General features: G+C 34.8%; 1 protein-coding gene across 1 annotated transcript in view; it reads left to right on the top strand.

Moving 5' to 3' along the window:
- Positions 1-16,125, top strand: part of Nbea (neurobeachin) — a 513,393-nt gene that overhangs the window by 134,221 nt on the left and 363,047 nt on the right. The window contains exons 14-21 of the mRNA XM_028763470.1: positions 2,582-2,661; positions 3,451-3,513; positions 3,601-3,698; positions 5,046-5,138; positions 8,563-8,671; positions 14,867-14,948; positions 15,153-15,276; positions 15,898-16,090. Of these exons, the coding sequence (XP_028619303.1) occupies positions 2,582-2,661; positions 3,451-3,513; positions 3,601-3,698; positions 5,046-5,138; positions 8,563-8,671; positions 14,867-14,948; positions 15,153-15,276; positions 15,898-16,090 (842 nt within the window). The remainder of the gene's footprint in view (positions 1-2,581; positions 2,662-3,450; positions 3,514-3,600; positions 3,699-5,045; positions 5,139-8,562; positions 8,672-14,866; positions 14,949-15,152; positions 15,277-15,897; positions 16,091-16,125) is intronic.

The following is a 16,125-nucleotide window of genomic DNA, read 5'->3' as shown; positions in this document are numbered from 1 at the left end:
TCAGACTATGTCCATATCCTGTTCTGCAGCAAAGATTCACCTACTCATTTCAAGATGAATCTAGATAGAATTTATCTTCCTCTGTCAGGTGCCAACAGTGATACTTCCTAACATAATAGTTTGTACCCTGATATCAGAGAGAATGTGGTTTTCTCCTGTGTGTATTTATTTTTCAGGTTTTTTTATATCAGTATGGCCGTATGAGCTGCTCTTTCATTCAGTGTATTATTTTATCAGCTGGTAGCTTTCCCTGAAAGGGCCCTTTAGTAATTTTAGTTTTCTGTAGCCCTAAAATTTGTTCTATACAGGTGAATTATGTTGTTTTATTGCATATATGAGCATACTGTACAGAAATGAGCATGGCAGATGTCAGTACATCATGGAGACATGTTGATGAAGGACCTAACAGTGAGATACATAGCCCGCTGCGTGGCATCCTTATAGATTTTGATGTTTATACTTCTCTGTATTTTTCCAGGAGGAAATGTGCCTGTATGGCAGAAATCCATATGACTGTAGTATTTCCTTACTGCACAACACAAAATATTCTTGGTTCTTATGATATATGTTTTGCCCAATATCTGTTTCTCTAAAGAACCCTTGATAGCTTAATGGGTATGGATTTCTAAGAACTAAAATATGAGTGTTAATTTTGCTGTGTTTTTTGTATATCCTCGTGTTACTCCTAGTGGGCAGGTCCAGGAAATAAAACTACATGTGTGCACACAGTGGTGAATACACACTTTACTCCACTTCCATTTAAACCACATGGCTCAGCCTAGTTTTAAGATTTTTGGTATTTGTACCTTTTTCTTCATAGTGGGAACAAGCTCCCATCAGCTATATTAATATATTTATGTATTTTCTTGTTTTATCTTGTTAAACCAGTGTTTTAACATTTGTACTATTACCTCGGTTTTAAGAATGGTGTAAAGATTTGATCTTCAGCCTGTAGTTTGTGACCCCTTTGAAGGTCACACATCAGATATTTACATTAAACTTCTTTTTAAAAAGGATTTATTTATTTGATGTATATAAGTACACTGTAGCTGTCCTCAGACACACCAGAAGAGGACATCGGATCCTATTCTAGATGGATGTGATCCATTATATGGTTGCTGGGAATTGAACTCAGGACCTCTAGAAGAGCAACAGCGCTCTTAACCACTGAGCCATCTCTCCAGTTCTACATTATAATTCTTAACAGTAGCAAAATTACAGTTAGGAAGTAGCAATGAAATAATGCTCTGGTTGGGCTCATCACATCATGAGGAACTGTACTAAAGGTTTTCATTAAGAAGGTTGAGAACAACTAGTGTAAAGTTATGATTTGTTTGCTTTTAATTTTAAATTTGTCCAATAAATTTTACTTTTGATTTTATTTTTACTGTAAATGGATTCATGCCATATAGACATTATGTACACAAGTTTGTTTCTCTGCAGCATGCTGTTCGTTGTTGAGTATGACAAATGTATTTATAGCTAACAATTACTACCTGATTGCAGTTTACATTATTGAAGCACCTCACTCCTTTACATATGCCTCAAATATGTTTTGTTCTAACATGCCCTGTCTTGCAGCAACACTGTCACCTTCATCCTTACAATGAAGTAAAAGCTAACCTGAGACATTGGTGTATTTGTATGATTTAGAACTCACAATGAGATTGGTTTTTAAAAAGTAAAGTCAAGTAATGATAAGTGTTATGTACTTTACTGTTGGTAAGAGTAGGGAAAAATGTGGCTAACACCTGAAAAATGTGGGCAGTTTTGTTGCTATAAATAGATGAATGTACTGAGAGACAGTTTGTTTGCAGATGCAGTAAACTGAATGAAATAAATGGTTGTGAGCGATAATCATATGTTTTAAAGGACACCTGAGGCAATTACACTTTGAAAATGCATAAAGCAATGACATTAATTGTGGTTACTTTAAGAAAGACGTGATGTTTAAACAATTTCCTTGAGTCTAGCTATGTTTAAAAGTGTATTCTATTGTATGTTATACAGTATGCATAGCCTTTCCAATTCTCATTTTTACTAGCAATTAGATATCACACAATTAAATCCTTTAAATTTAGACACAATGAAACTTATAAGTATAGTTTAACTTCTCTTGCTTGATTTCATTTACCAACTCAGAATTTGTTGGTGCAGCACTACGGTGTCCATTGCACACAAAGGAAACAGATGCAAAATAAGAATTAGGTGGAAGTAGAGTTTTCCATGTGACACATGGGTTAAAGAAGAGTCTATAAATGGGAAAACGTTTACAGGCTGGAGAAATACTAGAAAGTTTTTTAATAAAAATAAGAGAAAATGTCTGTTTGATATTAGGTGATTATGTTTTTATCAATGATAAGATATATTGAAAACTTAAAACAGCTCTTTCTCCTAAATCTAACATTCTGGAAGTAATGTGGAATTGCCCAAAAACCTGAAATTTAATTTTACTCTTATATGTTTGAAATTGTAAAACATCAGTAGCAACAATTATTATGATTTTGAAAACACTTAGTTTACAGAATTTAAATGCAATTCCATTAAACTTATTTAATGGTATGGCTTATTTTCTTTCTAGATGGTCCCCGGCCATCACAAAAAGAGATCATATCACTTCGGGCTTTTATGCTGCTTTTTCTGAAACAGCTCATATTAAAGGTAAAATAACTTTATTTTACAGTTGCAATATATTGGGTGAAAAGATACTGTTGCCAGAGTTTAAAAATCAGTGTCATTAAATTACTAAGAATGGCTTTTATCTTGCTCTACAAAATATAAAAGTACTAGGGTTTTTTTTTTTTTGCACTTAAATTTTGGTAAAATTTCTATCAAGATGGCTCATACTAAGAGGTATGAATGTGCTAAAAGAGATGTGCCAGATAAGACAAGGAGCATGTGAAGAACAATAGAGCAGAACTACCGTATTCAATGGCGTATGTTCCATTTTATCTAAGCTTGCAGTGTTCTCTCTTGGAAGGTTTTTAAGAGTAAGGTGGTTTAAAGGGAGTACACAGGCAAAGCTGTAAAACACTACACAAAAGTGATCCCACAATCCCTTGAATTCCCATTGTTTTAGGAAATCAATATATAACAAGAACATGGTAACGTGAAATTATCATAATATATTAATTTCTTTTGTTAGGACAATGTCTTGTTTACGTTGTTCTAGCTGTTCTTGAGCTAACAGAGATCTACCTACCTCTGCTTCCTGAGATCTGAGTCTAAAGGCTTGGCTAGCACTCCTAACCCTAAGTTTTATCAGTCAAAATTTCTAAATAGTTGCATTTTAGGTTTGAAATAAAATAGTATTTAAATTTTGAACCATAGAGGAATTTCAATGAACACATTGCTTTTACATTTCTGTTTACTTTTATGTCATTAATTTTGGTACCTTTCTTCAAAGTCTTATTTCTGATTTTCATTAACTAATGAAATTTTTTTATATAGGATCGAGGCGTGAAAGAAGACGAACTTCAGAGTATATTAAATTATTTACTTACAATGCATGAGGTATAACATATTTTGTTTCTTTCATTTTAATTATTCAAAGATTTTGAACAAATTTTTAACTAAATATTTGTATTTATTATTATGCAGGATGAAAATATTCATGATGTATTACAGTTGTTAGTGGCCCTAATGTCAGAACACCCAGCCTCAATGATACCAGCATTTGATCAAAGAAATGGAATAAGGTATGATCATAAGTGCAGTGGTATTAATTGTTTGCTTAAGTCTAGAGTATTGTATGTATGTAAGAAGGACGACATGGGAAAAGCTGCTAGCTATCATATTCTTGAGGAGCTAGAGAACTGTAGAAATGCTCTGGAGTGTGACGTTAAACAACTGTGATTGCTGCAGTGTAGACCTCGCATAGTAGGAAAGGCAGATTTATTTTTTTCTGCAAGAAGACAATAAAGAACTTGGTTGATTTCACAAAATGAAGATGTAAGAGAATTATGGAGAGGGGGGAAGAAGAGAGGGAAGAAGGGAGGGAGAAAGGCAGGGAGAGAGGGTGGGAGAAGGAGAGAGAGACAGAGAAACAGAGAGAGACAGAGACACACACAGACCAACCAAATTCAATGATCCATATCTTGGTCATTATTAATAGTCGGCAGTGTGAGTGAGAAGGGAAACAACTAAGGTAGTAAGAGCATCAGAAGTGATCTAATTTGCTGCTGTTAAATATGATGCACTGAGGCAGGGGTGCTGCTGTACTCGTGAGAATTAGATGTTTGAAAGGTAGTTTAGAACCAAAGACCAAAACTAAAATAATTTGAAAAGTGACTTTAGTTGTGACAATTGTGAATTAATTGTCAATAGGGGAAGCGTAGCTCCTCTATTAGAATGCTCATGAACTTACCCCTATAATTTAGCTCTTAGAGATTTCTTTCAATTTTTTTTGCCCTCTTGGCAAAATGAACAAAAAATAAAAAGAATAAATTTCATTTAAATCTTCTTATTTTTTTTAACTTGTGGCACTGGGGCTCAAACCCACAGCATTACACATGGGAGGGAAAGCTTACCAGTGAGGTACATTCCCACACCCAATCTTAGTGTTATTTTAATTGTACATAAGAAGCCCTGGTGATAATGCACCCTTGAACTGTTCAGCTAATATTATGACATATTAGTATCTGTAAGGCCTGAAACAAGTGTTTCTGGTGAATACAGTGAACTTGAAGAGGTAACTTAGGATTGTTGATACTTAGATCCCATAATAGCTTTCACTAATGGGTTTATATGTGATTTTTCTCCTGATGTATTATCTCTGTGTTGTGACCCTGTCTTTTTTCTAATATTAACAATAATCTCTAAATTTTTAGATCACAAAAATAACAAGGCAGGTGTCTGGCTGTGTTTCGCTTAGCAATCACAAATGGGATAAAGTCAACATTTTCAAAGTTAAAAGTTCTACGATATACTAAGTATTTATTCAGGAATTTTGTTCAGTGCACTGCAAAGTAATACTTGTATTTGTAAAGTACTTTTTTATTTGTAATATTACTTAAGTGCTTATAAGATTATTTGGTTTTTTTTAGGGTGATCTACAAATTATTGGCTTCTAAAAGTGAAAGTATCTGGGTCCAAGCGCTGAAAGTTCTGGGATATTTTTTGAAGCATTTAGGTCATAAGTAAGTTCATGTTTTCATAATGAATTACAGACACAACTTTGAATTTTTTATGAGATGGGAATTTCATTTTTAGCATATGAAAGCTTAATAGTGTACTATAGAAAATGTAGAGATGATAAATGTGTTTTTCTAAAGTAATATTTCAATAACAGTAGATTATAGAACAAGATCACAATTCAAGTAATATGGTTAATTTCTTCATTCTCGTGTAGATACCGTTTATATTTTAAGAATATTATGAAATAGATTTATTAAAATGAAGTACACATCTACCTGAGTTAATTGAACGGGAGAACAAGACAAGGAGTTCTCCAGGAAATACAGCCTGTACAGTGGCGTGATAGTTTAAAGTGTTTTTTTTTCTAAAGTGATCCCCATTGATATTTTGTGATTGTGTATTCTACAATAACACATTTCCTCAAATTTGTACGACTGTATTCTGTGCAAGTGAGCATGACTGGCACTGTCCTAACTGTTGCTGCCTGGTCCTCTGCAAATCCTAGTGCTGTCCACTTTGTCTAGTGCCTAAGTAAAGAAATGAGTCTGGCCATACGTTGTCTAAAACACAGCTGTTGACTAAAAACAAAAAGGATGCTGCCACCCAATATATGAGCATGCATGAAATTGTTTTTGTAATGATTCTTAGGAAAATTGATGAGAACAGAGTTCAGCCAAATTAGAGTAAGTGGAAAATACTAATTACTGCTGGGAAACAATGGATTAAATTTGACAGAAAGAAATAAGAGGAAAACAAGTTTAAGTTAGTAGAAAGACCAAATTTTTCACCTTTTTAATGGCCTAATGATATAAGTAGGTGACTTGGGGAAAACTGAGAGAAACAGGAAAATGGAGCAAGTCCAGAAATTAAAAGGTTTTTCTTAGAAGCCAGCATATGAAGTATTAGAAATATGCCCTAAAAATTGGAGTTTGAAAGCAAGAAGTCAAACTTAAGACTGAAGTGCTGTTTAAAAATGGAGCCTTATTTTCCATTCTAAATTTAGAAAGGTTAAGTAGTTTTACAAAATTACAAAGCTTTCAAAATATTGAGTATATGCGTGGATAAAACCAAGAAGAATATGAAAACACACACACACACACACACACAGACACACACACACACAGAGTAGAACTCTTAAAAGTACAACATAACGTACAATGAGGTGTATATAACAGTAGACATAACTTGTAAAAATAAATATAAAACATTTTAAATTCACCCTTCTAAGAAAACAGTTGCTATTAATTAGAGAAGTGAAACTTGATTCTGTTTGTAAGTATAATGTTTAGATTACTGAGACAAACAGAGATCATAAGAATGCCCAGGGAAGACCACATAAATTTAAGGCAAAACCCAGTGAAAATTGTGACCATTATATTTGACCTACTAGTATGCAAGCCATAAAAGCAATAATAGCATATGGACTTAGTATATTTTATAATGTTGATGGTTAAACAAATCACATGGTATTGCTAATAAAATAGAATTTAGAACCACTCATAATTTAAAGTGTCTGAATAAGATGGGCATGATATACCTTCACAGGCCCATGAAAGCTGTTGTTGTGGAAATTGTTAGTGGTATAGTAATTGAGTGTAAATGGAAACAAAAGAACACTCAACAGTGATGAACATGCTTAAAACTGGGTTGTGGGGATGGATAAGACTCTGTGGAGTTATTGAGAACACTCACTCCAGTATGTACTTACAAAGTCAGCTTTATAGTGTGTGTATTATGACAGTAGAGTTAGTAAAAAATTTGAAAGGAAAGTTTTAAAACTCTTAGAAATTATAGTTTAATATTCAAATCTAAACCACACAGAAAAGTAAATAAGTTTGCTGATTGAAATAAAGGTGTTTTACATGATACAATATTTTTTAAAGAGTCAGAATGAAGAATAAAGATATATTTTATATATGTAATTTATAAATTTATAAATACAAATTTGTGATTGTGCAATTGTGAAGACAGATGTACAAGGAAAAGTCATTGCAGAGAAAACCAGACTTGATAATAAACTGGAGGAATGTAAAAGATTTCTTTTAATACTCATTAATGTGACCAACTTAAAAACTTGACTTAATAGATGTTGGCAAGAATGTGTATCATTGGAAATTTTACAGATATTGAGGAAATAATATACTGGTATACTGATGTTGGGAAACAATTCAACAATTTTTTAAAAAGTCTTACGCTGTATGACTATGCTCTTCTTAATGAAAGAGACTATTATTTAGGTATACAGATGTCCATACAGCATTGCTGCTAGTAGATACCGGAGCCAACCTGATAGAATATAAGCAGGAGAAAAGATAATCAAATTAATATATGTTCATACACTGACATGAAATTCAGTTACTTACTGGTTTTTAGGTGTATAATTTAATGACTTTAAATTGCCTTTGAAATCTTAATATACTCCACAAAGTTGAGAAAGGACACAGTATACAGACACATTTATTCAAATACTGAAATAGTCAGAAGCAAAATTATAAATTTAGAAATATATGTCCCTCTAATAGAATTATGAACATAGCCATGGAAATTGGAAACAAAGTTTATATCATCAGTTAGTCCTGAACACAAGGAGACTGGATCATTGACAGACACACCAGTTTTTTGACTACCTACTATTACACAATTTCTTCTTTTTTAAAAAAACAAAAAATCTTAGACTGTGAAGGTGGCTCAGTAATGTGCCTGTCCCACAAGCATGAGGACTTGGGATCAGACTTCTAGCACTCATCTAAAGACAAGGCATGATGGTAGTTGTGTGTAACTCCAGCGTGGCAGGAAAGGGACAGAGGCAGCACTCTTTTCTGAAGGTTCTATCGTCTTGGGAAGCAGTGACATCGGGTTGGAACCAAGTGTTCACATACAAGAGCCTGCAGAGGACATGTCACGTTTGTACGAAAACAGCAGGGAAACCCTGGATCAGTAGAAGAAAGCAGAGCAGTGTTATTTTGATGTGTGGGCATTTGCAGCCCTAAGCACTGATGAAAGATGCAGGATTCTTTTCTCTGTGACTCCAATGTCAAGTGCATGCGTTCATGTTTACAATCCTTTAGATTGTTTGTGTGTTAAGGTATATTACAGATTTGGAATTATGTGTTCTGTGTGTTAGGTTGAAAATCTAAAACTCTTTTAGGTAATTACTAGAATCTGGAAATGATAATGCCCAGTTGTTACATTTGGTTATGTAATTGGGATATGTCTCATTTTAATTGTATGGAAAATTTCCATGAGAACTGTTTAAACAAAGTTATGGGATATTAGCAGATAGCTGTGTTATAAACTGTTGCTTTTTTTGTAGAGATTGATAAAACAATTACTTATATGATTCTGCATCTGTGTGGTTTTTTAGTGCAGAGTCATGTGGTCATAGCCTCTACTGCGTCTCATAGTGTTTATCTCCATCCTTTCCAGGCGAAAAGTTGAAATTATGCATACCCATAGTCTCTTCACTCTTCTTGGAGAACGGTTGATGCTGCATACAAACACTGTGACTGTCACTACATACAACACACTTTATGAGGTAAAGTTAAAAGAAAAAAAAACACTGACAAAAATTCTTAGTGTATATGCTGGAAACCTCTTTTTTATGTGATAGGGTTCACTTCATATACCAGTTAACATCCCAGTCACTACAGATAAGGATGAATACTGTGTTGGTTGCCTTTTGTCAAGTTGACACAAACCTCGACATATCTGGGGAAAGGGAATCTTACTGAGAAAATGCCTAAGATTATGGTGTTGGAACACTCTTGATTAACAATTGATAGGGAACTTTCTAGGCCACTGTGTCCAGTGCCACCCCCTGGCCATGTGTTTCTGTGTGCTGACAATTTGAGAATTTTAGTTTTTTTTAAAAAACACAGAAATATTGTAAGAATATGTTCTCATTTTAATCCCAGGTGTAGGACATGGTGGTATTTGATATTATCCACAGCAGCTGACTGATTTGCCTGGTGCAGGGGCATGATATTGGCAACAGCAGATAGTTTATGTGATTGTATAATGTTTGGAATTCTGGATACTTTTCAGAGGACATATAAATGCTAGGTTCCTGAGAGGCATGGTAGACTGTTGGTTGGCGCGTTGTTGTTTACTGTTGGTTATAACTGTCATGGTTTGTTAAGTAGTCATGCACAAAGAAGAAGAAAGAAGGAAATTAAATATCCTGACAGTGAAGATCAAACTTACCCCAAGGCACTTGGCACTCTTAATCAGCAAGAAGTAGTCTACTGAAACCATCGCCCCCTTTCCTTTCTATACCTTTTCTCTTCTATCTAGAGTTAGGAAGTTGAAAGGGTGGGAGAAAAGGGGTGAAGGAGGGTGGAAGAAAGAAGAAGAACCCACAAAGTAGCCAATATCTGGCTACAGTCCTGAGTTGTGTAAAACCAAAGCAGGCTGAGCCTGCCATGCAGCAAGCCAGTAAGCAGCTTTCCTCCATATCCCTCGCTTCACCTCCTGTCTTGAGTTCCTCCCCTGACTTCCCTCACAGATGGAGTGTGACCTGATAGGTGTAAGATGAAATAGACACTTTCTTCTCCAAGTTGCTTTTGGTCATGATTTTTGTTACAACAATAGAAACCCTAACTAAGACAAATTCACAGCTTATATTTTCCTTCATTTGGAAACACTTCCACGTGTAATAGTTTTGTAATGTCCTATTCTGGTCTAAGGACATTTCTGAGTTTGGTTTTCTTGTTTGTGTCATAGTCTTCCCACACAGACAGTATTTACACATACTGTGAATATTAGCTTTGCCCCTACCTCCTATTCTCTTTCCCACTTCTACTGTGCAATAATTGCCCACCTTAAGATAGAGTTGACACTGAGATGAAGTGTAAGGAAGAACCATTTGTTAAAGTGATATCTTGAATTGTGTTAAAATGTGATCATTTTCCACATAAAAACCTGTCTCAGCCCTTCTTAACAAAGCCCTTAGTCACTTTTCTATTGGGAAGAGACACCATGACCAAGGCAATGCTTTTTAAAAAAAAGCATTTAATTGGAGGCTTGCCTAGAGTTTCAGAAGGTTACTCCATTATCATCATCATGGTTAGGAGCTTGGCTGCATGCTGGCAGGTGCCAGAGCAGTAGCTGAGAGACTTTCAGGCAGAGAGGGTAACATTAGGCAGAGAGGGTAACACTGCCTGGTAGCTTTTGAAGCTTCTCAGTGTCCTCCGGTAGTGACATACCTTATCTAACAAGGACACACCTAACCCAACCAGGCCACACCTCCCAATCTTTCCAAACAATTTACCAGCTGGGCACTAAACATGCAAAAAAAATATATTAGCTTATGGAACCATTCAAATTGCCACACAAAGTAATCTGCATATATACTGCCTTACGAAAGCAGTAAAATGTCAAGATAATTTCTGTATATTAATCTTAATTCTACTTTTTTCACTTTGCCTTCAATGATCCTTTCTTGGCATCTATAATGTGTTGGCAAATGCATATAAGTGAAGGATAATTATTATTATTATTATTATTATTATTTTAAGTGTTGAAAATAGTCAAAACAAATTAATATATAGCTCACTGGTGAAAGTAGCGGCATCTTAGCAAATATCTGTTCAGGTTTTTCTCCTTGTATTCAGGTTTGAGTCTGTGTTTAAGTCTTTACTAAGCAAATTCAAGCTGTTACTGACCATTAGAATCCTCTGACAGTGTTCATGATCCAGAGATTCTGAAATGGGAATGAAACATCAGTTAGCCACTGTGTATGATTTTTAACATACCTAATGAATAGAAATAAGTTTTGAAGGACTCTGAGTTATTAATAAACTCATTTATAAAGGCAGAATTACTGTAAATGCACTAAAAGTCAGGAAGACAGTTTTGGTGTTTTGCCCTACTGATCCTGCCCTAAGTCTTTTTGCTTAGGCTTTAATCAGCACTACCAACAGGCATGTTGGATTGTGCAGTTGTGTTTGAATGAGTTGCTGTTTCTGGGTCATTACAGTTTGAAGATTGAGTCATTTGGAGCTGTTGTCATGTGTTGTAAACAAGCTAAACTCATGATAGAATTATATCAGTTATATCAATTATATGATATTTAAGTCAATATTCTAAAAATTCTACTACGATAAAAGTTATTTCATGGTGACTTCAAAACTCTTATATTTGAGATGAATTGTATGACTATTAGACTATAAAATCAGGCTTTTTTACCAAGTGTTTTTTCGTTACTTTAGTTCTTTGAATTTTCATACATGTATATAATGCATTCTGGTTTACTCTCTTCTCCCATTCTCTTCTCACCCTTCCTTTTCAATGCCTTTACTTACCTGTTCTTTTCTCAGATTAGTGACTTTTGTTTTTATTTTGTGTCCTATTTAGCTTAATGAGGATCATCTTTGTTACCTCAGGATTAGAATTTTCTGTTGGAGCCTGTTGGGGTCACAGTGATAGGACATAACTGAAGGCAGTGACACACACACACACACACACACACACACACACACACACACACACACACACACACACCTTCTCTGAATCTATCAGTGGGTATCTTAGTTAATTTTATGTTTCTGTTTCATGAAAAAGGCAACTTACAGAAGAAAGAGTTTATTGAGGGCTTACAGTTTCAGAGAATGAGTGCATGGCATCATGGTGCCCCATGGCATCAGGCATGAAGGCGGGCATAGTGCTGGACCAGTAGCTAAGAACTTACATACTTATCCACAAGTAAGAGGTAAACAGCTAACTGGGAGTGGCATGAGTTTTGAAACTTCAAGCCCATTTCCAGTAACACATCTCCTCTAACAAGATGATACCTTCAAGTTCTTCCCACACTGTTTTACCGTGTACTGACCAAGTATTCAAACTTGAGCCCATGGGAGCCACTCTTATTTAAACTACCACAGAAGGAAATAGTTCCTTAGTGAGCATCCCCTGAGAACTTGCTCCAGCCTTGCCTGGCTTTTGATGCATCCGTCTGCAATCCAAGTACAGTCACAGGTAGTTGTTGGAAGCTCTTGACTGCAATGAGTGTTCATTGCATAAAAGGTGGAATTTCTCAACCATTTCCCCTATCTTCTGATTCTTAAATTCTTTCGGCTTCCTCTGCCACAGTGTATCATGAGCCTTGGAGAAGAGGCTGTGAATGTCTTGTTTAGGTTTGACTACTTGTCTGTCTCCTATTCTCAGCACCATGAATATCAGTGAGTCCCTGTATTTACCATTATTCACTGGAAAGCGCTTATCTGATTGAAGCTGAGAGTGTTAATTGCCTATAGATACAAACATAATTTGATGGGCAGTTGGATGCTACGTTAATTTAGTTAACCAGTAGAATTAAATAGTCTAGGGTCCATGAACTCCCTTGCCATGGATTTCTGAGAAGGTTCATTTGAACCACATATGGATTCTCTTTTATGGTCAGTGTGGTTAATTATTTTCAGAACAATTCTGACACTATTGGACAAGTGTTATAGTCAAGACCATATAAGTTAGGAGGCAGTGAAAGTATCTTACTTCTTCTAAAAGCAAACAACAACAAAAATGACAAAGGTACTCTGTCTCCAGTGAGCATTGGGGGTCAGTAGGCCACAAAGGAAGCAGACATAGCTAGCATATTAGACTAACATCTTCTAATAAAACAAGGAATACAAAATAATTATAAAATAAAATAAAATTTAATGTTTAACACTACACTCTTATGTATATCTATTAAACACCAGATTTATAAAGTTATTATGTGCTTAGAGTTCAGTCTTTCCCTACTCTTTCCAACACAACTGCCACCTGTCACATGCGGCTTTATTGAAAATGTTGAATGCATATAGAATTCATGGAGGCTCCTCTGTCTACTTCTGTATATGCCTCATATGAGGTCAGTAGAATCTTCAGGGACCACTTTGAATCTTAAATTGCCATTAAAAGGTTTATACCTATATTTATCTCTCTATATTTATGCACATTATTTCCTTCCCTATTTTAAAATCTCACGTAGGTTCTTAATGACAGTTTACTATGTTTTATTGCTTAATAGAGGCATGCATTTATGCCTGTCTCCAGAACATTAATTAAGTAAATTGATGCTAGAAATGTGTGTAGCTGCACTTAACAACTGTTTTCCATCTGCAAACATTAAGCAGTGTGTGGGCACATAACTGCTTCTTAACAAATACATGCTGAAGTCAGCTCCTAAATACATTGGTCTAACTTGTATAAACCTTTCATATTTGAATATGTTAGTCATGAAGTGCTTTCACACAGGAACTCTGTAATCTTTATAGCAGCTTCATGAATATGCACTACCATTACTGTCCTCAGTGTCACATGATAGAGCAAAGCTTTGAACAGACAACAGGAAAATCAGTGGTGCTTTGAAGGGAATTCTGCTTCCTGTAAAATGTGACTAATTCTCTTGTGTCTGAGAACGGTTTGAAAACTCTATCATAGGGTAACATGGTCTGGTGTTTTCCCTGCAAGTATGCACCTATTTTGAGCATCATCATATTTATAACAATGATGACTTGGAGTCTTATATTTTGGGTTTTGGGGGGAGATACGTATAAAACCCCTTTTTAAAAGGTTACATACCAGACAGTGTTTTTTGATAAATGGTTTCCCAAGAGATTTTTTTTATCTCACATGGCAACTCTGTGTAGTCATTCATGTTTAGAGAGTATACTATTAAGAAAACATTCTGATACTATTTAGTTTAATATTGTTCATTTTTAACAATGGGTATAGGTGATTCTATCCAGTATTAATCACTTAAGTAATAATAGACCAGTGTCTAATTTCAAGTCAATATATTTTTGGTGTATATACCTCATTTATTTATGTAAATTTTATGACCTCTGTTTATTCTGAAAAAAAAAAAAAAAAAAAAAAAAAAGGAAAGAAGTGCTTCTATTTCTGGATGTCATGGTTCTCTTCTTCTCAGAAGCCATCATCCCTGTATCTAAACTTATTCTTTCCAGTGTGCTTTTACCTTGGGGCTCTTCATAGCCAGTCACAAAGTTAACACTGATTCCTTTTTTTTTTTTTTTTGCCTCACTTTTTTGTATTGATTTTGTGTTGACCCGTGTTTTTAAAAGAGTATTCAGAGTTATTATTAGCTCTAAGTGGAGTTCATGTCTACTGAAGTTTAGTGCACATAGACAGACAGGTAGCTGGATGGACTAATAAGACAAGTACGGTTAAGCCTAAGCTCCATGAGCAACCACACACACTCACTCTGTCACATAATGACTCCTGATATGTGTCAACTCTTGGTGCTAAGCATGGACAATAACCAAAATGTCTGGGTTTTCTTGAGGGTTTTAACCCTACATTCTAGTTAAAATTAGAAATATAAATTTTAGATTTCTTTTTTGTATGAGGCATGTTTGTTAACGTTACAGATTTTTTAAATTAACATGACACAAAACATCAAATATTTATAATTCAAAACAGGACTGTCTTAAAAGTGCATACTGAAAGTATTACAGACAGAGCAAATTTTATATTAGCTAATTGCTCTTTCTCACTATAGATAAGGTGTCTGGCTTTTGTTTTTATCCAAAGTAAGTAAAATTTGAGGTATATAGACTTTAGAGTTTAAGGAAAAATGTAATTTTAGAAAGTTCTGTTGTGAGAGATTTTTCTTTTGATTTAAAATTATTCAAAATCTTTGACAGGTTCTTTACTAAAGCTGTATATAAACAAATGAAGTTGTTTTTAATTTTTTCTCTAAACAAAGTTTAAACTTTTGATCTTTCAGATTTTGACAGAGCAAGTCTGTACTCAAGTTGTGCATAAACCACATCCGGAGCCAGACTCTACAGTGAAAATTCAGAACCCAAGTAAGCAGATACCACTCTTTACTGTTACATGGTATTATATGGTGACATGTGGGACTAAATCAGAACATTTCTTAACTGTATTCCTTCTGGTGTCCCCATTTGATGACAGCTACTGTCAGAGCTAAGCACTGAGTAAAAAATTAGTGAATGTGATATGTCTTAGTTACATTTTTAAATTTTAATTTGGATTTTGTTTGTTTATAGTGATTCTTAAGGTGGTGGCAACTTTGTTAAAGAACTCCACACCAAGTGCAGAATTGATGGAAGTCCGTCGGTTGTTTTTATCTGACATGATTAAGCTTTTCAGTAACAGTCGTGAAAATAGAAGGTAAACAGTCAGATTTTTATTCTAGCTTAATATTTTTTATGTTTTTGATTTTCAGTCATCTTTGAATGAAAAATTCAGATATTTTGTAAAATTCTCTTAAATCATTTTTAAAAGGCATGTGTTTCTTAGGTGTAAATTATTTCATCATACTTTTATCAGTTGTATATGCTGTTATGTAGTTGTCCCATATTTACCGATGTTTCCTACCATGCATTTAAGATACCCTAGCTAAGACATGATGTATAGTCTGAGTCCATGAACTCATGTCTGTGGTCATTTCTTACGTTTCTCACATAGTTTTGTGTGTTGTGTGTGATGCACTTCGGTGCCCACACTAGTGCAGTTGGCTTGGGGGTGGGTGCCTAGAGAGCCAGTTGAGTGCATTGTGAGTGTTAGTAGTGCATTAGTGCTGAGACACAAAAGCTGTCTCTAGCCAGGAGAGTTAGGAAGGGATTTTGATATATAATTCAAATTTTCTCAGAAAGAAATTGGTAGAGGTTATAGAATATAGAATGCAGAGAAGAACTGTGTACTCAGGTTATATTTTCATCATTTTATTTAAGCTTCAAAGTATTAAATTATAATTTTGATATTTTTAATGAGCTCTTTTTTTCGTCCTAGATGCTTACTGCAATGTTCAGTGTGGCAGGACTGGATGTTTTCCCTTGGCTATATCAATCCAAAAAGTTCTGAGGAACAGAAGATTACTGAGATGGTCTACAACATTTTCCGGATTCTTTTGTATCATGCAATAAAATATGAATGGGGAGGTTGGAGAGTCTGGGTGGACACACTCTCAATAGCCCATTCCAAGGTAACAGGGACCTGGCTTGTTCTGTCATTGAAGTT

This window comes from Grammomys surdaster, unplaced genomic scaffold (assembly GCF_004785775.1).
Source record: "Grammomys surdaster isolate TR1022 unplaced genomic scaffold, NIH_TR_1.0 139, whole genome shotgun sequence".
Classification (NCBI taxonomy): Eukaryota; Metazoa; Chordata; class Mammalia; order Rodentia; family Muridae; genus Grammomys; species Grammomys surdaster.
The sequence above is the reverse complement of the archived record's forward strand: the minus strand, read 5'-3'. Positions and strand labels throughout refer to the sequence as shown.